Source organism: Myodes glareolus, chromosome 4 (genome assembly GCF_982192425.1).
Source record: "Myodes glareolus chromosome 4, mMyoGla1.1, whole genome shotgun sequence".
Lineage (NCBI taxonomy): Eukaryota > Metazoa > Chordata > Mammalia > Rodentia > Cricetidae > Myodes > Myodes glareolus.
The window spans coordinates 72,914,146-72,936,592 of record NC_142029.1 but is presented as its reverse complement, the minus strand read 5'-3'; the positions used below and the strand labels follow the sequence as shown (position 1 = coordinate 72,936,592).

The 22,447-nt window shown below is 40.8% G+C and overlaps 1 protein-coding gene across 2 annotated transcripts in view; it reads left to right on the top strand.

Annotated features, from left to right (window-relative positions):
- Nucleotides 1-873: 873 nt before the first annotated feature.
- The window catches only part of Cbl (Cbl proto-oncogene), an 81,676-nt gene continuing 60,102 nt past the window's right edge, over nucleotides 874-22,447 (top strand). Inside the window, exon 1 of one of the 2 annotated variants that reach the window (XM_048417212.3) lies at nucleotides 874-1,181. In XM_048417212.3, the coding sequence (XP_048273169.2) occupies nucleotides 993-1,181 (189 nt within the window). In that variant the 5' untranslated portion in view covers nucleotides 874-992. The remainder of the gene's footprint in view (nucleotides 1,182-22,447) is intronic. The other variant, XM_048417210.3, reaches the window with a different exon arrangement.

The following is a 22,447-nucleotide window of genomic DNA, read 5'->3' as shown; positions in this document are numbered from 1 at the left end:
AGATTAAAAGAAAGTTATGTTTTAAAAAGAGGATAAAAGGCCTGAAAGAAGAGTTTGAGACTCGAGTGTCCCAAACCTTAAGCCTTTTGGGGGCTTAATCTGTCTGCAAAAAGCTGCAGCATCCGAATTCCCATTCGCTGAAGGGTGGAGAGTTTTGATCCCAGCACTGGGGAGGCAGAGACATGTGAATCTTTGCGAGTTCGAGGCTGCCCTGGTCTACAAAGCAAATTCCAGGGCAGCCAGGGCTACATGGTAAAACAAGGTGATGAAGTGCTTGCCTAGGATGTTAGGCGATAGGTTCAATTCCAAGCACCACAAAAAAAAAAAAAATAGAAAGACTAGAGAGTGGATAGAGAATTTAGCTTTCTCTATTTTCGCACGATATGAAGCATATAATTTTAAACTCAACCTCCACATTTGTCGGGAGTGGGTAAAGGACTTGATGTTAAGGCTCCCTCCATTCCTACCTGTCTTATTCTGAACAAAGCAATGACTCACTCCTGGAGGCACCAAGCCCAGTTCACAAAGAACATGGACGGCAGGCACGGCTTCTGCCTAGTGCGCAGGTTCTACCTTGGACCCCACCTCTATCCTTCCACACCTCGCTTCTCCAGCAGAGGGCGCAGGCGCGAGTTTCCTCTGGGCCCCGCCCCGGGTGGCCACGCCCCGTCCCTGAGGGTCGGGGCGGGAGCAGTGGGCGCGGAAACTTGGTCAAGGCTTTCCGGGAGCGGCCGGGCACGCGGGTGCTCGTGAGCTCGCGCGCGAGTTGGGGGTCGCTGCGGCGTCCGCCGCTTGCGGGTCCGTCTCCGGCGCGCGTCTCCGCGTCGCGCCGGCCGCGCTCGCGCTCGCGCAGGGGCGCGCCTCCGGGCGGGCACCTCCCTCTCAGTCCCTGGGCTGCGAGCGCCGGCGGTGGCTGCCGGAGAGGCCCCTCCTTCTCGCCCCGCTCATTTCTTTCGCTCGCGGCCAAGCGGGCTCCCGACCCTCGGCTGGCCATGGCCGGCAACGTGAAGAAGAGCTCGGGCGCCGGCGGCGGCGGCTCGGGGAGCTCGGGTGCGGGCGGCCTGATCGGGCTCATGAAGGACGCCTTCCAGCCTCACCACCACCACCACCACCTCAGCCCGCACCCTCCCGGCACTGTGGACAAGAAGATGGTGGAGAAGTGCTGGAAGCTCATGGACAAGGTGAGCGGCCTGCGGGCGCGCGCCGCGCCGGGTGGGCGTGGGCGGTGGGGAGGGAGGGGAGGCTGCCGTTGGCAGTTGGGGGCGTTGAGGTGTGGGGGAGCCAGACAAAGATGGGGTGGGGGCTGGGGGAGGGCCGGTCACCGCGCCACCCGGGCGGAAGTGCGATGGGGGTGCGGAGCTTGGGGATGTGGGTCGCCGAGTGGGCCCTGGAAGGTGGGCCTGAGGGATGTGTGTTGGATCTGCAAGCTTGGAAGAGGAGTCATCCTGAGTGAGGGAACTGGGGTCAGGGGACCGGACGACCGGACTGACTGCGGTCTGGGTGAGGTTGTAGTTTTTTCTCATTAAGATGTAACACGAAGATCAAAGAAAGCGGTGGGTTTAAATGGGGGCAGGAAAGGAACTTCCCCTTCACCGCTGAGGATGGCTCAAGTTTTTTGTTGTCTTGCAAAGTGTTGGATGTAATCCATTGCTGGTGCCGAGATAGGCACTGGTTAAACCACAAGTTTTAGTTAGAACCATTATCTTTCGAAAGGTGGACTGACTGAGCGTACTAAATTGCAGTCTGTCTACTTCCTCCCTGCACTCAGTGCTTTAGCTGGGTTATAGTTTGATTTTTGTAACGGGCCTATCTGCCTATTATTTCGGAACCCGACTTTGAGCTTGTTTCATGAACCCCTTCGATAACCATTTTAAAGTCGGTTGCGGGGTGGGGTTAACACTTAAAGTTTAGCTCTTTAAGCCTGTCTGTCATTCGGGAGACTCTTACTTCCTTATAGTTATGTCTGTGTAATGCAGTCTTGAAGTTGCCTCAAGTACAAGTGTACACACAATCTTTAACATTTTGATCAGATTCAATGCGCTGTTTCTTTGATTCTTACCATATTCATTAATTTTTCAAAATCCCTACTGCAGATAAATGTGTTTAGTAGGATCTGGCGTGTAAGCAAATGGTGTTATTTCCTCCAGGGTAAACTTGGTTTTCTTTGGTTCCTCTCTGGGCCCAGGTTCCTCTTCTCTTAAGTTCTCCATGGGTTGTTTTGGACTAGGAACAGCCAATAAAATTATTATGAAGCACTTGGCAAACGTAACTGCTATATAAATGCTTAACAAGTCCTGTGTGAGAATTAACACTCTTGCAGTGCATACCAGTGGTTTCAGAGCCACTTTTCCAGGGCTGATTTTTCCTACCTTAAGTAATTTGAATTGTGGGAACTCCCCCAGCCTCTGTCCCAACTGGTATTGTAATTAATGACTTAAGTACTTGTATGGTGATTATTTTGATGTTGTGGAGCTGACTTTATTATTGGAAATTATAAAACTACTAAAAAGATGTGCTGACATCTTGTTTCTTTTTCTTTTTTTTTAAATTTAATTTTACTATTTTGTGTGTATGTGTGGGGGGCTGTGCAGCACATGCATGGAGTGCCCTTGAGGCCAGAACTGGAGTTATGGATGGTTGTGAGTCACCATATGGGTGTTGGGAATTGAACCTGGGTCTTCTGTGAACAAGTGCTCCCACCACTGCACCATATCTCCAGCCCCAATAGAACTATAGCTGTCTGAAGATGCCAGGGAATGAATCCTTACTTGTTTCTCAAGGCTTTCTCTGTAGCTTTGAAACCTGCCGTGGAACTCGCTCTGTAGACCAGGCTGGCCTCGAACTCACAGAGATCCATTTGCCTTTATGGGATTAAAGGCGTATGCCACCACCGCCCGGCCCCTTTTTTGTTTCTTGAGACAGGCTTTCACTATATCTCAGGCCAGTCTGGAACCCACAGCAATCCTGCCTCAGCCTGTCAAGTGCTTCCTAGAGCCATGTGTTAACATTTGAATGTCTTTACAATCTGAAGTTCATAGGTTTACATTTTGGGAGCTTAACTGTTGGGAACTCTTGGTATAGAACAAGTGTTTCATTTCTAGTTGGTCTCTCATCTAGGATGTGGGAGTGGATTCGTTGTACAAAGTGATACTGATTATTGACTTCCTTAAAATAGTGAACTTGAAAATGGTGTCTCTGCTAATGAAAGATAGATTATAGCTAGTCATATTCTACCAGATAATCCAAATAAACCGTCTCTTATGTCTTACTCTTTTCATCACTTGAGAGTGTTGATTTCTGAGTTTTTCTAGATACGTTTATTCACTTACGATCTCAAAGTTTTGAGTGAAACTGCGTTTAGGTTTTGGTAGTTTCAAGTACCGTAGACTTCTAGCTTTTCTGTGTTAGTCTAGGAAGGCAGGATGTTTTTTCTTTACTAATTGTCTCTGAAAATGGTTTCAGCAATTTGCCCATAACACATTACTAACTGTGCTGAAATGAAAGTTCAGTCCTTTCTCATATTAGGCCTGCAGGTTTGTAGCACTTCTCCGACTTCCAGGTTGTCTTAATACTTCTGTATTAAGTATTATTACTTAGTACTTACCTAATACTTGCTGGGTTGCACCATCTCCTTTGCCCTTGGAGTTTAGGAGTTTCTTTTTACTTTATTTTTTACGGTCTTTGAAAAATATACATTATTTATTTTGTGTGCATATGTGTGGATGTTTTTATGCATACCATCAGCCCTGTGTGGAGGTAGAGGACAACTTGTGAGAGTTGGTTCACTCCTTCATCAAGTGAGTCCCAATGTATCTTTACCATTTGATGCCCCCCCACCCGAAGTCTTTAAATGGGGCCATTATACCATTTTATTTTATATGTATGAGTGTTTTCCTTGCATGCATGTATATGTATCCCATGCATGCCTGGTGCCTGTGAGAGGGCCGGAAGAAGGAGTCCGATCCTCTGGAAATAGAGTAACAGACTGTTGTGAACTTCCATACAGGTTTTAGGAATTGAACCCTAGTCTTCAAGAGTAGCAAGTGTTCTTAATCATTGAGCCATCTCTCCAGCTCCTCATTGTATCTTTCTAATATGTGGAATTATGTAGTAAGTTCTGAGTAATCTTTTCATACTTGTTTTGTTCTTGTAAAAGTTAGGTGTGTGTTATTCCAGCCCGGGACTGGTAAAGTTTACCGAGAGTTAGCCCTGGGTACTAGTGGTCTCCTTCCTTCCCCCAATATTAGATGTCAGCAGCTGGTGTAAATTGTGGGCCTTGCTTAACATAGGCCCAGTTTGCTCAGCCATATGGAACTTAAACTTGTTAGAAAAAAAATGCTTGTTTTAGAATACCCCTTAAACAAAAATGGACATAATCAACCCCCTGCCCCATCTTACCAGGATATTGTAATATTTGCAGAGTTATTTCTCTATAAAGAAGTTGGCTAGTACATTGAAGACTAGTCAGGAAAGAGAGAATGGAAAGAAAGAAAACTCAAATGGTCTTGATGTGTAAATTTTTTTTCTGGGGTGGGGAGTGGGGAGTCTATTGAGACAGGGTTTCTTTGTGTAGTCCTGGCTGTCCTGAAACTCACTCTTTAAACCAGGCTAGCCTCAAATTTAGAGATCCACCTGCTTCTGCCTCCCAAGTGCTGAAATTAAAGGTGTGTGCCACCACTACTTGGCTTCATGTAAATTTTAAATCACCAAGTTATTTAATTTAGTGAGATGTAAAATGCCATTGTAAAGTATAGTAGGGTAGGCAACGATTTTTTGTAAAGAGAACGATAGTAAATAGTGTGGTCTTTCTGGTTACATGCTTAATCCCACATCTTTTGTTGTTGTAACTTTTTAAAGCTATAAAAATTATTCTTAGCTTTCAGATATTCTGGGGGATATGTAGTCTTGCAGGTCATAATTTTCTCCTTTTGAAGTGGTAGAGTTGGTAGGATCTTAGGTGCCATACTGTAGTTCGGGCTGTATAGAACCTATTGGGTAGCCCCGTTTGGCCTTGAACTAACAACAATCCTGAATCACAAGCAGGCATCACCACACAAGCTTTCAGTTTTTGAGTTTGAAAGAAGTCTTTTCAAAAAAGGATTACTTTGGGGCAGTGAATGGCGTAGCAGGTAAGATACTTGCTTCCGAGTTAGTCTGATGACCTTAGCTTGAGCCTCAGGACTCATGCAGTGGAAGGAGAGAACCAAGTTCTGCAAGTTGTCCTCTAAACATGGCACCCGTATGGGCACATGTGTGCACACACAGTAAATAAATGAAAATGAAAAAAAGATGGAATTATTTCCTTTTCTTAGGTTATGTTTTCTTGGCTGTACCTGCTCCCCACTCCCAAAAGAACTTTGAGTAAATAATTGTGTTTTGGAAGTAAAATGTTTCTAGTTGGATTTTAAACTCACATGTTTCATTGGACTTCTTGCCCTTTCCTCCCTTCCTCCTCCCTTCCTTCTTCCATTTCACTTGTGTGCTGAGTTCCAGGCACATGCTAGGTGTTAAGTTCACACTCTCTAGGATTTGTGATCTGTAATGATAAGTGATGACTGAAGTATGTCCAAAGTGATCTGGGATCTCTTAGGTTTAAACACAAGACATACTTGTTCTGGGTTTATCTTAACCTCTGATGCTTTTGTACACCCTTTTTTTCTTTAGACGGTACTCATGATGTGGAACTTACATAGATCTACCTGTCTCTGTTTGCCAAGTGCTGGAATTAAAGACGTACCACCACACCTGGCTTTTTGTTGTTGTTTTTTTTTTCTCTTGAACCCCACCATGTTTTTTGTTTTTGTTTTTGTTTTTTCTTTTTGTTTGTTTGTACACTAGATTGACCTCCAACTTTCTGTGATCCTCCTGCCTCAGCCTCTTGATTATTGTGCCTGTGGCAATAGGCCCCCATGCCAGACAACATCTAAACCTTCTAAACTCTATAAGGAAAGCAGCTGTAAGCTGTGTAAATTACTTGTCTGTTACACTGTTCAGTCAGAGCTATGTACAATAGTAGATAGTATATAGATGTTTGCTAAATTAAATTGCTTATATGCCCCAAAGGAATTAACTGAAAGGAAAAGTTATGTGGGTGGAAATTAATTAGCTAATTTACTTACTGTTTTTGTTTTGTTGTGGAAGAATTTAATTTAGCCACAATAAATTTGTTTCTTACTGTACCTTTTTATTGGTATCATTCTTGTTTTATAGGTGAAAGTAGTTAGGGTCAAAGGTTAAGTAATTTCCTGACTTGGAATTCAGGATTAATCTACTTCTTAAGGCTTCCTAAGTTTTTCTTTGTACTTCCTTCTCAGGTGTACAACAAACTCTTGGTCACAGAAGCCATTTACAGTAGTGTTAAAATGAGTATTTGTTAGTCACAGACTATATAGATGATGCTGATCTCATAAGATAATGGAGCACTAATTGAACTTCATAGGACAACACACTGCTGTAATATTTGATGGTGCTGGTGTAAACCACTCTGTGAGGCCAGTCACACAGAATTATGGCTCATGCAATAACTACAGTACATAATACTTGGTAATGATGACAAATGACTTACTAGTTTATGTATAACGTTTGCTAGACCATACTTTTTCATTTTAGTGTATGTGTTCCTTCTAGTGAAAAGTTAACAGTGAAATATATTATAGTATGAAATATGAATATAGTATGCAGTGTTAAGCTGGAAGTAGCCTTGTAGATGTCATATTTACAGTAATTCTTACTGTAATCAAGAGTGTCATGACTAGCTATATCATCTATATTTGTATAAGTACACTCTGATGTTCAAACAGTGATAATAGCCTAAAGGTGCATTTCTAAGAGGATCATGATTGTATTTAGAGAGTGACCTGTGTAGTTCTCAATGGTGTCTTACTCTCATTTGTTCGGGGGGACGTCATCATTCTCTCAAATGTATTAAGGTAATGTTTAACTAGTACCATTCAATGAAATAATTGTTGGCTACTCCTCCCCAAGACAAGTTCATTCTGTAACTTTGACTATTATGGAACTCTGGAACTCATTGTAGTTTAGGCTGGCCTTGAACTTTCAGTTTTCTTACCTTAGCTTCTTCCCCAAGTGCTAGGATTGCAGACATGTATTGCCATGCCTGGCTTCTAAGTTAGTGGTTCTTCAAATTATGTATATTGGTTACTTTTTTTTTTTTTTTTTTTTACTTAATGGTGTCTATGTTGGCATTTGCCTCTCCCAGGGTAGGAGGAAGAGATGAGACAAGGACTCAATGCTTCCCAGGCTGACCCTGAAATCAGAGTGATTTTTTTTTCACTCAAACCACCTCCTGCTTGTCTTCAGGTACTAGGATCACAGTACAACCCCACCCGGCACTTTTACCATGTCTACTTTTACTTTTTTGTTGTTGTTGTTCATTTTGTTTTTTTTGAGACAGGGTTTCTCTGTGTAGCCTTGTCTGTCCTGGAACTTACTTTCTATACCAGGGTGGCCTCTAACTCAGAGGTCTGCCTTTGCCTCCTGAGTTCTGGGATTAAAGGTGTGCACCGTCATGCCTGAAATAGCACTTTTATTTTTATTTTTGGTATTTTTGGTTTTTACTGTAGCTCAGTTTGGCCTTGAACCTTCCAAGTACTGGGATTTTGGGTGTTTGCCTCCATGTCCGGAAAATGTGTTGTTGTGTATCTTTGGACTCCTCCAGAGGATCTAAAAATTCGTTATTAACTCCATGTGTGTGAAATTTGAGGCAATTAACTTTTGTTTGACTGATAGAAAGGTTAAAAATAGGATTAAGGGCCTAGAGAGATTGTTCAGTTGGACAAGACAGGGGTTGGAATTCCATCACACACATGGCAGCTTTTATAGCCATTTTTATTTAACTCTAGTTCCAAGGGATCTGATGTCCTCTTCTGGCCATCGTGACACCAAGTATGCACACAGTACACTGGTGAACATGCAGGAAAACATTTGTACACGCAAAAGTAAATATATATTTGGTTTTTCAAGTCAGGGTTTATCTATACAGCCCTGGCTATCCTGGAACTCGATCTGTGTACCAGGTTGGCCTTGAATTTAGAACTTAGAGATTCAGTTGCCTCTGCCTGGGATTAAAGGCAAGTGCCACTACCACCCAGCAATAAAAAATATTTTAAAGTAGGATTAAATCAAGGCTAAACTTTTTGATTTCTTTTACTATAAGAAAATTTGTTATGTTAGCTGGTAGTATACATATAGTAAAACTGATAGATGATCAAACTGGTCCCTGAGTCTTTCCCCTTAGTAGAATTTATGTTGTATTTAAACGTATATGATACTGTGGAAAAGATCATTTCCTTAATGATTAACTTGGAACATTCAAAGAAAAGCTGGTTAAGTTTTAGTTTGAAAACAGAACCTAAATTTTAATCACAGTATGCAAAGAAGCTGTTAATTCTGATGCACATTAGGTTTTATGAGGGGGATTGTGATAAGCAAGTCATTGTGAAGTGTTTTTGTGATTAGCACATTCTGTGCTGGAAGGAAATAGGTGGGAGTAGTCAGCTAGGAATCCTGGAAGACAGCCTTGCACTGTCCCCCACAATGTTCCTTCCTACAACAACTTCCAAAAGGGGAAAGGGGTCCTAATAATGATACTGGTGACACATGTCCCTGGGGATCCAGGCACTGGTGAGAGAAATGGTGCCACTGCCTAGACATAGCCATCAGAAATCAGCAATGATGGGCTGGGACTGTAGCTTAGTGGCAGAGTGCTTGCTAGCCTGCAAAAGATTCTGGGGTCCACCAGGGACTGGAGTGGTGGGGTGGGGACAGGAAGTGACAGCACTGATGACACAGGGATTCAGTAGTGACTCTGGATCTTTTTTCTCTATATCTTTTGGAGTGAGCAGTGGGTAAGAAGTGCTTAGTTGAGTCTGCTGCCAGAGTTCCTTAACTTACTACTGACTGCTTGCTTGCTACCTTTTCCTCCAGCTTAGATCTGCCATGAAAGCAACTTTAAACAAGGCTAATTCTTTGATGCTCATTAGATAGGATGAGGTCCAAATATCTGTAATTTTTTGCTTTGTTTTGTAGATAGGACCTTTCTCTGTAGGCCGGGCTGACCTCACTCTGAGCAGGCCTCCCATTTAGCCTCTCAAATGTTAGGGTCATAGGCATGGATGTACCATTCTCAAGATCCTGTCCTTTAGATCTCTTGAACAGCTGTATGGATCTGTAGCACTTTGTTGAGAAAAAAAAGTACAACTGATGAATCATAAAATGTATAGATGTCGCGGTCCACATTTACTCTCATACCCTCTTCAGAAGCGTCGGGGGTCCATTCCACCACCCCATATCCCATTTCCTGAGTAGCTCTAAGATATGTGATGGAGGCATCATCTTTGAGTCGTTTACTGCATTATTGATTAGTGAATTGTTAAGTTTGTAGCATTAGTCTCTTTTACTTTTCTCCTCCCTCTTCTGGTACTGGAGATGAAACTCGAGGCCTTGAGAATACTGTGTAAATCCTGTCTAGCTGAACATTTGCTCCACACCAACACCAACATAACCAAGGATCAATAATTAGTCATTTTTTATATCTTGGAGCAGTTTATAATTTCACATTTCTTTATAACTCAAGAAATCTCAAAATACTGTGTTTAAATGTTTTAATATACGTTAAGAAAATTTTACAAGTTACTCAGCTTCTAACTGTGAAAGTGTGTGTGTGTATGTGCATGTATGTATATGTGCATGTTCTTGCATGCATGTCGTTCCTCAAACAGCTTCCACCTTTTCTCTTTCATTCTGGAACTGGCAAGTAGGCTAGGCTAGCTACATTACACAATCCCAGCTAGCCCCAGGGATTTGCCTGGTTTTCCCTCCCCAGTGCTGGGATTACACCTATGTGACACCACACCTGTTTTTGTTGTTGGTGATGTTTTTAATGTAATGGGGGGGAGGGGGGAAGGAGGAATAGGGAGGGAGGGTTGCTGAATTCAGGTCTTCATGTTTGCAAGGTGAGCACTTTACCAAGTGAGCTATTTCTCCAACTCCTTCCTTTTTTGTCAATTGGCTCTTGAACTGGTAGTGAGTTAGTGATCCTCAAAGTTTTCAACATGTTCAGATCACCTGAGAGAAAGCTTGTTAAATGGGAGAAACTAGTAGGTCTGGGGTGGGGCCTAGGACTCTACATTCCTGACCATCATCCAGAAGATAGTCCAACTGGTCTAAGGATCACGCTTGATGTAGCAAGACTCTGTACCACAGTTGCTTTTAGTTAGAAGAGCTTAAATTTTCTGTTAAAGAAATGGCTGTGTGTTATCTTAAATTATAAAAGTAATACATGCTTAAAATATACTTTTTTTAAAGTGAGATTTTTTTTTTTCTTCCCCAGACAGGGTTTCTCTGTATAGTCCTACCTGTTTTAGAACTCTCTTCATAGACAGGCTGGCCTCAAACTCACAGAGATCCACCTGCCTCTGTTTCCCAAGTGCTGGGATTAATGCTACCAGTGCCCAACTGAAACAGTGAGAGTTTTAAAGAATTAAAAAAAAAAATTGACAGGGCAGTGGTGGCACATTCATTTAATCCCAGCACTAACACACAGTTTTAAGTGGCACTGTGTTTGTACTTGCTGTTGGGTAGCATTTGATAAGAATAATGTAATTCAAGAACCTAAATGGAGTTTTGATAAATCAGTTAGAGAATAGTAGTTAGAAGAAAGAGATTTTTTTTTCCTTTGGGCCCTAAATTATTTAGTGACAGTAGGTTTCTATGAAAAGTATAGGTTGCAGATTTGTTTATGGAAAACACTTATCAGTTCCTTTTGTTTAAAAGCTTCCCTATGTCTTTACACTTGTGAAACTGTTAGACCTCTTTGGGTTATGAGATGGTGGAGTTGGGTTTTTGAGACAAGTTCAAAAACACTATCTTCTCTCTACCTCCCTAGTGCTAGGACCACTACGACAACTCCATCATGCCAAACTTGGAGTTTCTACCATTTGAAGTTTCTGTGGGTTTTATTTGTTTTGGTAATAAATATTTATTTTTATTATTTTTAATTACATGTATTATGTCTGTATGTGAGTAAAGGTGCCCTTGAGAGCCAGGGGTGTGGAATTCCCCTGCAGCTGAAGTTACAGGTAGTAGTGAGCTACCTGATATGGATGCTGGGGATTGAACTCCTGCCCTACAAGAACAGTAAGCTCTTCACTGCTGAGCCAGCTCCCCAGCCTTTTCTATGTTTTTGTTTGTTTGTTTGTTTGTTTTGTTTTGTTGAGACAGATTCTCTGGTAGCTTAGGTGTCCTTGAAATCTTGATCTTCTGCTTTTACCTCCCAAGTGCTGGGAATACAGGCTGAGTGTATGCTGCCAAGCCTGGCTAACATTGACATTTTAAGACACTTTAGAAAGAAATTGACCTAATGCTTAACATTTACAGACAAAAATTAAAGTTCAGAAAGATAAGTAATTGCTCATGTATATATAGTTAATGTCCAAAGCCAGCAGACTAGGTGCTTGTGAGCAGGATCAGTTGTATAAAACCTGTAGGAAAGTTTTACATGTTTGTTTTTGTAGTATAGCAATTTGTTTCTTTAAAAAGTATGTGCGTGTGTGGTTTGAGTGTGTGTGTGTGTGGTGTGTTTGTGGGTGCAATGCAGGTCAGGACAGCTTCTTTTGGGAGTTGTGTTTGGCTTTCCTCCTTGTTGAGGCAGTTTCTGCTGCGCTGTGAACTCCAGACCAGCTGGCCCTGGAGCCTCGGGCAGTTCTCCACCTCCCATTTTGCTATAAGAACACTAGGTTTACAGATGTGCTGCACTAGACCTAGCTTTTCACGTGGGTTCCAGGGATGGAACTCAGGTTGTCACACTTGTGTGGCTAGCAATTCTGCTTGCTGAGGCATTTCTCTGGCCTTGAAATTTTTATGCCTTTTAAAGAAAAACTTGTAAGGGGAACAACGTGTCATTGGGAGCTGAGGAGATGGTTCACTGGTGAAGTACTTTGCTCACAAACATGAAAACCAGAATCCATGTAAGAAGCTGGGTATTGCAGCGTTTGTAATGCCAGTGCTGGGTGGAGAGACAGGAGGGTCCCTGAAACTCATTGCCAGCCAGCCTAGCTTACTTTTTGAGACCCAGGCTAGTGAGGGACCCTGTCTCAAAGAAGGATGACACTTAAGGTTGCCTTGCCTCCACATGTGTGTTCACACATACATCATGCATAAATTAAAAATATTGCTTGGACAGATTGAACTCTGAGGAGACAAAAGCATTTATTTAAAAATTATGTAAAGTATTATGACACAATATTTTCAGAATATTTATTGAGTGCTACACTTTGTTCTGTGAACCAGAGAAAAGTTCTTGCCCTTAGAAAACAGGCTTAGATGTACCTTTTCTGCCTAGTTGGAGATGCAAATTCCTGACTGGTAGAAAAATTCTGTATCTAGAACCAGAGGTAAGCCTAGGCGCTGTTCTTTGTGGTTTTTCACTTTATAAAATTCAGTGAGTTCTTTAAAGAACTTACTTGGTGTGTGTGTGTGTGTGTGTGTGTGTGTGTGTGTGTGTGTGTGTTTGTATATGTATACACGTGCTATGATAGACATGTGGAGGTCTGGTGATAGCTTCTCTTCTTTCTCCATATGGGTTCCAAAAATAAATCAAGGTTGTCACACCTCGAGGCAAGTTTCTTTCCCAGCTGAGCCATCTTGTTGCCTCCCAAATAGCAGATTTTAAACATGGTTTTACTTTTCTTCATTGTGAACATAGCAGTTTTCATTCTTGGGTTTTTGTTTTTTGAGTTTTTCTTTTTGTCTATTGACCATTGAGCCTTGGCAGAAGCAAAGGGAGAAGTCAAGCCAGTGAGAAACTATTATGAATGGAACACATGGCAGCTGTACAAGGACACTGTTGGTTTCCCAGAGCTAAGCACATGTCTTTTTTTGACATTGTTCTGAGGGATTATGTAAATATATAGCTAGAAATAAACAAAAGACAGCCCCTTTTCAAGGATATATAGAATTTGCCAAACTAGAAGATAAGACTAAGTAGAATTTTTTTTTTATCCTTTAGGTTTAGTTTTTTTTTTTTTTTTTCCTTACTATATATCCTGTTCACTTGGTACTCACTATGTGTAGCCCAGGCTGGCTTCAAACTTATCAAAATTCTTCTGCCTCAGCCTCCCCTGTTCTGGGTTTACAAGAGTGTGCCACCAACACCAGTGCTTTTGGGAAAAACATTTTTTTTTATTCTAAAAATTTTTATAATTAAAATTTTTTTTTTGAGATAGGGTCTCTCTATGTAGTCCTTAACTGTTCTGGAACGCCCTATGTAGACCAGGCTGGCCTCAAACTCACAGCGCTCCTACTGCTTCTGCCTCCTGAGTGCTGGATTAAAGGTGTGGTCCATCACGCTGAACTTGATTTTTTTTTTAAAGCTCAGCAGTATGCATTTGTGCCTGGGAGGTTAACTGACTGCTGTGTAAACTTAAGACTGTAAGTCATTATGACTTTTGACATGCGCTAATGCTTCACTTGAATTATTCACAGAGGACCCTTTGGAATGCCTTTTTGAAAACTACAAATGCTTAAGTCATTTTCTTTCCTTAGGGTATATTAAGAGTACACCTACCTCTGTATTTTCTTTATGGCCAATATTAATGTTCCTTACTTGAGGACTTGGAGTTCAGTGGGATGATGCAGTGATTCATCTCAAAAATATTTTAGAAAAAGCACACATTTAATCTGTTTAAACTTTTTTTTTTTATAAAAAAACAAAAACAAAAAAAAAACAAGGTTTCTTTGTGTAGCCCTGCTGCCTGGAACTCTCTTTATAGACCAGGCTGTCCTTGAACTCAAAGAGATCTGCTGGCCTCTGCCTTCTGAGTGCTGGGATTAAACACATGCATCACTATATGCCACATGAGGGCAGGTGCCTATGGAGTGCAGAAGAAGGGGTAGAGCCCTTGAAGCTGGAGTTACATGGGGGTTATGAGCTGTCTGATGCTGGTACTCTAAACTGAACTCTTGCTATGGAAGAGTGGAAAGTGCTCTTAAGTGTTGAGCATTTCTCTGGCCCTAATGTGAATGATGTGTTGCTAATTTCCAATTCTTGCTTTTTAGGTTCATTTATTTATTCTCTGTATGTGAAGTTTGTGTGTGTGTGTGTGTGTGTGTTTTCCTGAATGTATGTATGTGTATCCTGTGCATGCCTGCTGCCTATAGAGTTTAGAAGAGGGCTTTAGATCCTCTGAGACAGAAGTTATGGATGGTTGTTAACCATAACGTGACTGGGAACTGAACCTGGGTCCTCTCTTGTAAGAGCAGCAATTTCTCTTTACCCCTGAACCATCTTTTTCTCTTGTTCTCCTATGTTGTGAATGTTTTATTTAGAAGTTGTACTTGGCTTGGATCTTTCTTTTGGTTTTTCGAGACAAGGTTTCTCTGTGTAGCCTTGGCTGTTCTGGAACTCTGTAGACCAGACTGGCCTCAAATTTAGAGATCTACCTGTCTCTGTCTCCCAAGTGCTGGGATTAAAGGCATTTTCCACTACTGCCTGGCCTTTCTGGTCTTTTGAGACAGTCTCACTATGTAGCCGTGACTGTTGTGGAACTTGCTGTGTGTATCAGACTGACCTCAAACTCACAGAGATCTGCCTGCCTCTGAGATTAAAGGCATTAGCCACCATGCCTGTCTTGGCTCCTATCTTTGAAGGTATGAATGTTATTGTGGAAGATTGGTCTTTCTATTCTTGCTTTACCTACCGTGTCTTACCTCTTTCTTGATTTTTGTAGACTGTGGGACTGGGAAGGAAACTGGCATGGTTCAGGTGGTAGGAATAATGTTACTGGCTTCTGGGAGTCAGCAAAGGGCGATCGATGTGAGGTTACCATTTTGCCTTTCCTGTTTTTTATTTTAATGCACAAACTGGTAAACTCCTAAGTACATACAAACTCAGTAATGTGCCCCAAGTCAAGCAGAGGCTAAAAGACAGGTTTTGGTATGCTACTTAAATTGGAATGCCGCAGCATAGAAATGTGTGTGTGTGTGTGTGTGTGTGTGTGTAATTTTTTTGTTGTTGTTGTTTTTATTTGAGACAGGATCTAGTTATGTAGCCCAAGATGGCCTTAAATGCTTGATCTTGAGTCTAAGCATTTCAGGTTGTGTCCCCTGATTTGCTGTTGCAACTTTCTGAGTCACTGGAACTGCATGCAAGTTTATGCCATTGCTCCTAGCTACCATCATGTCTTCCTCTCAATTCTGCTGGTCAAGTCGTATGGAAATGGGAGGAGAACTATATATATCGGATGCCTACTTCATTGGCAATACGGAGGGCCTTTCACCCACATTTTATGAGATAGATTTTATTTCTTTGTAGGTAAGAAAGAATATTGAAGCTCAGAGGTTAAGTTTTTTCAAGGTAAATGACTGAGGCTGAATTTGTATGTCTGACTGGTACAATCTTAACAAATATTAAAATGTGATTTAATTTTTTTAAATGTTAATTGAAAACTTAAATTTAATCTTTGTCATATCTCCTAAGCAATTTTCTGACTAGCCCATAAATCTCTTAATCATACTTGGTGCCTTGGTGGCTGCACTTTAGTCTAATTGCCCTTTGTATACTTCATAGTCCTCAGGTGATCCCAACTCATTGGACCTTAGGACTGCTGAGGTAGATGCTTTGTTGGCCACTCTCCTGCTGATTCTACAGACTGAACTCTTTCTGTGATTTCAGCTCTTAGCACAAGTAACACCTCATGGAAGCCTGTCTGTTGTTTTAAAGCAGTCACCCAACCCTTTGCTATATTATTACCCTACTTTCTCTGCAGAGACTGATACTTCCTTTGTTGATTCCTTCCCTCCCTCCCTCCCTCCCTCCCTCCCTCCCTCCCTCCCTCCTTTCCTTCCTCCCTCCATCTCTCTTTTTCCTGATAATACCTGTCAGATTCAGGGACCTTTTCTTTTTTCTTCATTTCCCAGCATATGACATGTATGTTGAGAAAAATTGAAACCATCAGGCTTAGTTTAACTGCTTCCATAGCTACATATTTGTTGCTGTCTAAACCCATTCTGGTCCCCTTTTTCTCGTTTTAGGAGGTGTCTGTTTAGATGGTGTGGTCCTCCTGACCTGCTCTTCAAGTTTCATTTCCTATTTTTTCTTTTGCCAGGAATTTATTATTGCTCTCTTTTTCTCTCTGTTCTCAATGTGAAACATCTTCAACTCTCTCTGTAATTAAAAACCTGGGCTGGGGAGTGGCTCAGTTAGTAGTACTTGTCTAATGTGGATGAAGATCCAGGTTCTATCCCCATCGCTACATAAGAAAGTAAACAGAATGGTGTTGTAGCGTGAATTCTAATTGGTCGTAATAATAAAAACTTGTGGTCAGATATTAGGAGGTGTAAACTGAAAGATCAGAGAAGCAGAGCAGCCAGCCACTTCTAGTTCTTACCTCTGCGATATCCTCATATTGAATGCCTTGAGAGTCTGTCTCCTTCTGCTTTATAGTCCTCTTTCTACCCAGCCATATCCCTTCCTATCTCCACCTCCGTAGTGTTGGGATTAAACACGTGTGACTCTCAAATGCTGGGATTAAAGGTGTGAGCCATCATTGCCTGGCCTCTATGGCTAACTAGTGAGTGACTAGCTCTGCACTCAGATCTTCAGGCAAGCTTTACTTGTTACAGCACAAACAAAATATCACCACATGATGTCACATATCTGTAATAGTGGCCAACCTGGGATGAGACCTTGTCTTAATAAACAGAAAGTCTTCAATCACAAGGCTTTGTGGTCTTTGTAGAGTCTTTTTCTTTAATTGTCACATTTAAAAAATACATATTTATGGCATATGCTAAGTTCCTAGTTGCTTAGTGTCAGTCTTCTGTCTACTTAAGATGCTCTGTATGCATCTTGCTACCATTTAATAATTTTTATTTTTATAAAGTATATTCTGAGTCATAGCATTAAAATTACATTGAGATTTGAATGTAACACAAATTGGGAACCATTTTGTTTTATTAATATAAAATTTTATCTATCCAGCTTGAATATATGGTTTTCTAAAAATAAAATGGTTTTCTTGGTTAAGTTGTTCCTTTCTTAGTACTTCCTAGAATAAGTAGTTTCCTAAAGTAATGTTAAATTATATTTGCATAAAGTATTTTTGATGATATATTTGCTAGACTTACAGAGGGACTATTTTCCAACACTGTACCAGAAATGATCTGCTGAGAGTAAAAATATAGCCTATGTATATTGCCTTTTCACTTGAGTCTATAATGATTGTCTATTAAATTGGAATTTTGCAACTTTTTCCTTGTTTGCTTTTGTTTTATGGAATCAGAGTCCTCATGTAGCCCGTACTGGCATGGATATACTTGTTTCTGCCTCTGAATATTGGCATTATATTGGGAGTTGTAAAAGGAAAGGCGGGCCACTTCTCACCTCCCGCCTGGCTAGCTTTACCCGAAATAATTTCACGGAAACTGTATTCTTTTAAACACTGCCTGGCCCGTTATCTTCTGCCTCTTATTGGCTAACTCTCACATCTTGACTCAACCCATTTCTAATAATCTGTATGTCACCACGAGGTCGTGGCTTACTGGGAAAGAATCAGCATGTCTGACCTGGCAGCTTCATGGCGGGCGGCTCTTTGACTCTACTTTCTCCCACAGTTCAGTTCTGTCTTCCCCACCTACCTATATTCTGACCTATCAGGCCAGGCAGTTTTCTTTATTAATTAACCAATGAAAGCAACAGATAGATAGAAGACTCTCCTACATCAGGGAGTATTATAGGTGTGTGCCATCATAACCTGGCAGCTGGGATCTAATTTAAGGAAACATGCCTAAGCATGTGTCTCACCATGATATTCTTCATGAAGAGACTTGAAAATAACATAATTCAAGTAGGAAGGATAGAGAGCCAGGATATATTTATTGAATGAATAATTTAGACATCACAAAAGAGTTTATAACATGCTTTTGGGGACACAGGAAGGTCTATCTGCAAGTGGTCTGCCAGTAATCTTTCTTTTTTCTCTTCTTATTTTACTTATTTACTTTTAATTTATATGCACTGACATTCTGCCTGCAGGTACATCTATGAGAGAATGTCAGATCTTGGAGTTACAGTGTTGAGTTGCATGTGGCTGCTGGGATTTGAACCTGGGTTCTCTGAGGGAAGAGCAGTCAATGCCCGTAACCACTGAGCCATCTCTCCACCCAATCTGCTAGTACACTTAAACTATGCCCTTGTCTAGTGCTTTTTCTTCCCTTCTCCTTTATCCTTTGTTTCCCCTCTTCCGCTTTCCTAAACTGGCCTTGAACTCTTGCTCCACCTACCTCTACTTCCTGAGTGCTGGGTTTACAAGAATGTGCCACTGTACACAGCTAATTCAGATATTTATTTAAATTTTTCTTTCTATTATTTTATAGTAATGACATCCTGTGGTTAGTTCTCTGTACTGATTGTGGTTTGTTTTGTTGTTTTAGTGGCAACAGGGATGTAGATTAACCAGATATATAGATCTTGTTGGGTGAATATTCATCCTTCCTATGTTTTTCTGGACTACCACATTTGGAGACAGTATGGGACATTATTATTCCTTCTGGTCCAGAAAGCTTTGTGGAGCCTGCTATCTTTGTGCACATCTGAAATCCCCACCACTTTCATTTCTGGCTTTTTTGTTTGTTTGTTTTGTAATTCAGCAGGCCTTGAGTTTGAGGTAATCCTGCAACAGACTCCTGAGCTCTGGAATTATGGACATACTCTACCGTATTTATCTTAACTCTTCTGTTTATAACCAAAGACACTGGCAGTTAACAAGGTTAGACACAGAGTGTTTATCTAGGCCAGCAGTTCTCAACCTATGGGTCCTGACCCCTTTGGGTCGCATATCAGATATTTACATTATGATTCATAATAGTAGCAAAATTACAGTTATGAAGTAGCAACAAAATAATTTTATGGTTGGGGGCCACCACAACATGAAAATTAGAGGTTGTTAGCAGTAGCGAATGTTGAGAACCACTGCTCTAGGTGGGCAGTGAAAAATTTTAAGGTCAAGTTCTGAAAGATGAATCAAGCTTTAAGAAATGAGTCTGATGTTTCAGACTTTAAAATTGCTAGTTCTGGATGACAGCCAAGTGTCATTCATAAAACATAGGAAAGGGACCCTGGGAAACAGTTGGGTTGGTTCCCACAAGGCCTGAGGGGTTTGGTTTTTCTTTCTTTCTTTTTTTTTTTTTGAGATGGGGTTTCACTGTGTAGTTTTAGAGCCTGTTCTGGTACTCGCTCTGTTTACTAAGCTGGCCTTGAACTCACAGAGATGCACCTGCTGGGATTAAAGGCAGTGTGCCACCACCGCTTGGTAAGGTCTGAGTTTTAGGCGTAAGAATGGAACAGAAATAGGTCAGTTTATAAAGGGGGAGGAAGCCCAGCCTTCAATCTGTTGTTCTATATTGGATTAAGATAGTCTAGGATTCCTATATTGGTAGTCTGGCTATCTGCTAGAAGTAAAAGTAATCCTTTTTGAATAGTGGTATCACAATCAAATTGTTTATAATTTTTTTACAGTGACCAACATTTAAAAAAAACAAACATTACTTTAAATTAAAAGGTGCAACTGAAAACCAATAGGTGACATTGATTATAGAAATTGTCAGTCAAGGACTTAAAATATACCTATTATTCATCTGTAACAAAAATAAAGACTAAGTTGGCAAGTTTTTTGTGTGTATACCTAAACCATGTACATACTAGACGAATGTTCCACCACTAAACTATGTCCCCAGCACTAAATTGATAATTTTTAAACATTTTTTAAGATTTATTTATTATATATACAATGTTCTGCCTGCATGTGTCCCTGCATGCCAGAAGTTGGCACCAGATCTTATTACAGGTGGTTTTGAGCCACCATGTGGTTGCTGGGAATTGAACTGAGGACCTCCAGAAGAACAATCAGTGCTCTAAACCACTGCGCCATCTCTCCAGCTCTAAATTGATAATTTTTGTAAGAATCGCAAAATGATAAAGGATTCTAGAACTGAAGGAAACTGATTATTAAATGTCAGTAGTACTACTGGCCAGATGGCTTAGTGTAGCTAAAGGCGTTGCTGCCAAGCCTGATGACTTGAGTTCCAAAGTTTGGATCCCTGAGATCCATGATGAAGGAGTGAACCCAGTCCTGAAAGTTGTCCTCTCGTCTCTGTACACATGCAGTGACATACATATGCCTCTCAACCACCAATGTAATAGAAAATTTTAAGACAGCAGGTAGATTTAGGAGCAAAAATTAAGCTGAAGAAAGATTTAGTGAGGTAGAATGTAAGTCAGAGGAAAATTCCATACTTAGGTGTTGAGACAAAAAGATGGTCGATCTGTAGCTGTAAGTATCCATAATTAAATTCTAGAAGAGGTCTGACAAAGAATAATAGGCGGAGAAAAGTTTTTAACAAGCTGTTTGAGAAGTCTCCAAACTAATAAAACCCACCAAACTTCAAATTAAGGAAACTATCAGCATTAAGCAGAAAAAAATACAAAGCCTACACTAGCTACTAAGTTATATAATGTAACACTGCTGAAAGCTGTTGTGGGATGCTGTTTATTCTTAAGGAAATGTGCACAAACTTTCCCAAAAGGGGAATGACAAAAGTTCAGCATGGTAAGCCACTGAGTTGGTATGTGTTTAATTTTAATTTTATGTGTGTGAGTGTTTTGCCCATGATGTATGTCTGTGTACCACTTGTGTGTTTGGTGCCCATGGAGGTCAGAAGAGGGCACACACCGGAACTGAAGTTACAATTGTGAGCTGCCGTGTGGATGCTAGGAGTCTAAAGGGAGATTCTTTAGACGAGCAACCAGTGCTCTTAACCATTGAGCCATTTCTCCAGCCCCAAACCAATACATTTTATTGAGGTCATTTACAGGAGTGTGGGTGAAGGATTACTTACAGGAGCAGGAATGACTCAAGTGTCACCAAAGCTCACCCCAGCATGGGTTCTGGCACACAAAGTCTGGGAACCTGCAGACAGCTCAGCAGAGTGGAGAATGTTCTTTCTAAGTGGCTCGATTGGTTGGTCTTTGCTTCATTTGGGCGGCTCAATTCATCTGAGTGTCTCTTGACAGTCATTACAGTTTATATATGACGGAGGGACTTAGTATATAGCTGGTCAGTTTCAGAGACTTACTAAAACCTTTGAGTTTATTTCTTGCATTTTCTGGGTTTTTTGTTTTTGTTTTTTTAGTTAATAACTCAGAAAAGCCTAAAATCTGAAATATTCCTGTCTGCCATGGGTGCTTAGCCTGCAGATTTCCTAAACCATTCCTGATCCATGCCATTCATTTTAAATGGCAATTAAAATGTTTTAAATTATTATAAAGTACTTAGGAGTTCTGGTTGGGTTTTTGCTTATTTATTTACTATTGTTAAAAAAAATGAACACACACACACACACACACACACACACACACAAGGCCTTGTTATGTAATCCTGACTGGCCAAATTTGCCTTCGCCTGCAGGGATTAAAGGTGTGCACCACCATGCCTAACCAAGGGTTGCTGTTAATATACCGTACATCTGTAATCCAATTTACTGGATTAATATTATTTTTAATATTGTTTATATAGTTTAATATTTTTATTAATTCTTAGAGATTTTCTTTTCATGGACAGTTATATATCATCCATAAGATACATTTGCTTTTTCTTTAATTGTTTTTGTTTTCTATTTTTAGAGACAAGGTTTCTCTGTAGCACTGGCTGTCCTGGAACTTGCTCTGTACACCAGGCTGGCCTCAAACTCAGAGATCGACCTGCCTCTGTCTCCTCGGTGCTGGGATTAAAGTATACTACCATTCCCAGTTCATAGTGTACAAATTTTTAGCCTGACAGTGTCACTGACCTGTTTCCAAGTTGGTTGTGTCAGTTTAGGTTGTTCTAGGCAGTGTTTGAATGTGCCTTTTGCTCCATTTCCTTGCCGTTGGTTGGCGTGGTCAGTTTGTTATTTGTCTAATTGTGATTGTAGGGTTTTCAGTCTAGAATGAATAATGAGTTTGGGCACCATCTTGTGTCTTTTATTATTGATGCCGTCTTTTGTGAAGATCTGATTTAAGTCTTGACAACTTGTGTATTGGATTATCTTTCTTAGTGACTTGTAGGTATTATTTATGTATCCTGAATATATTTGTTTGGATATATGCTCTGGATAGGTATATGGTACGGGTGTCTCCTGACTTGTTAATGTTGCTTTTGACTGTTGTCTTGGTTTTGCTTTTAATTTTTATTTTTTAAATTGTGTCTTTCTATGGAGCCCCGACCTCCTTGAGCTCATAAGTCTCCTCCACCAGCTCTAGGTGCTGGAATTTATAGACTTGTACTACCATATTCCATCTTTTTATGATATCTTGTTAAGCAGAAGTTATTTCTTGTTTCTTTTTCTTTGCCTTGCTCCACTTTTGAAGTAGTAGAATTTAAAAAAAATACTG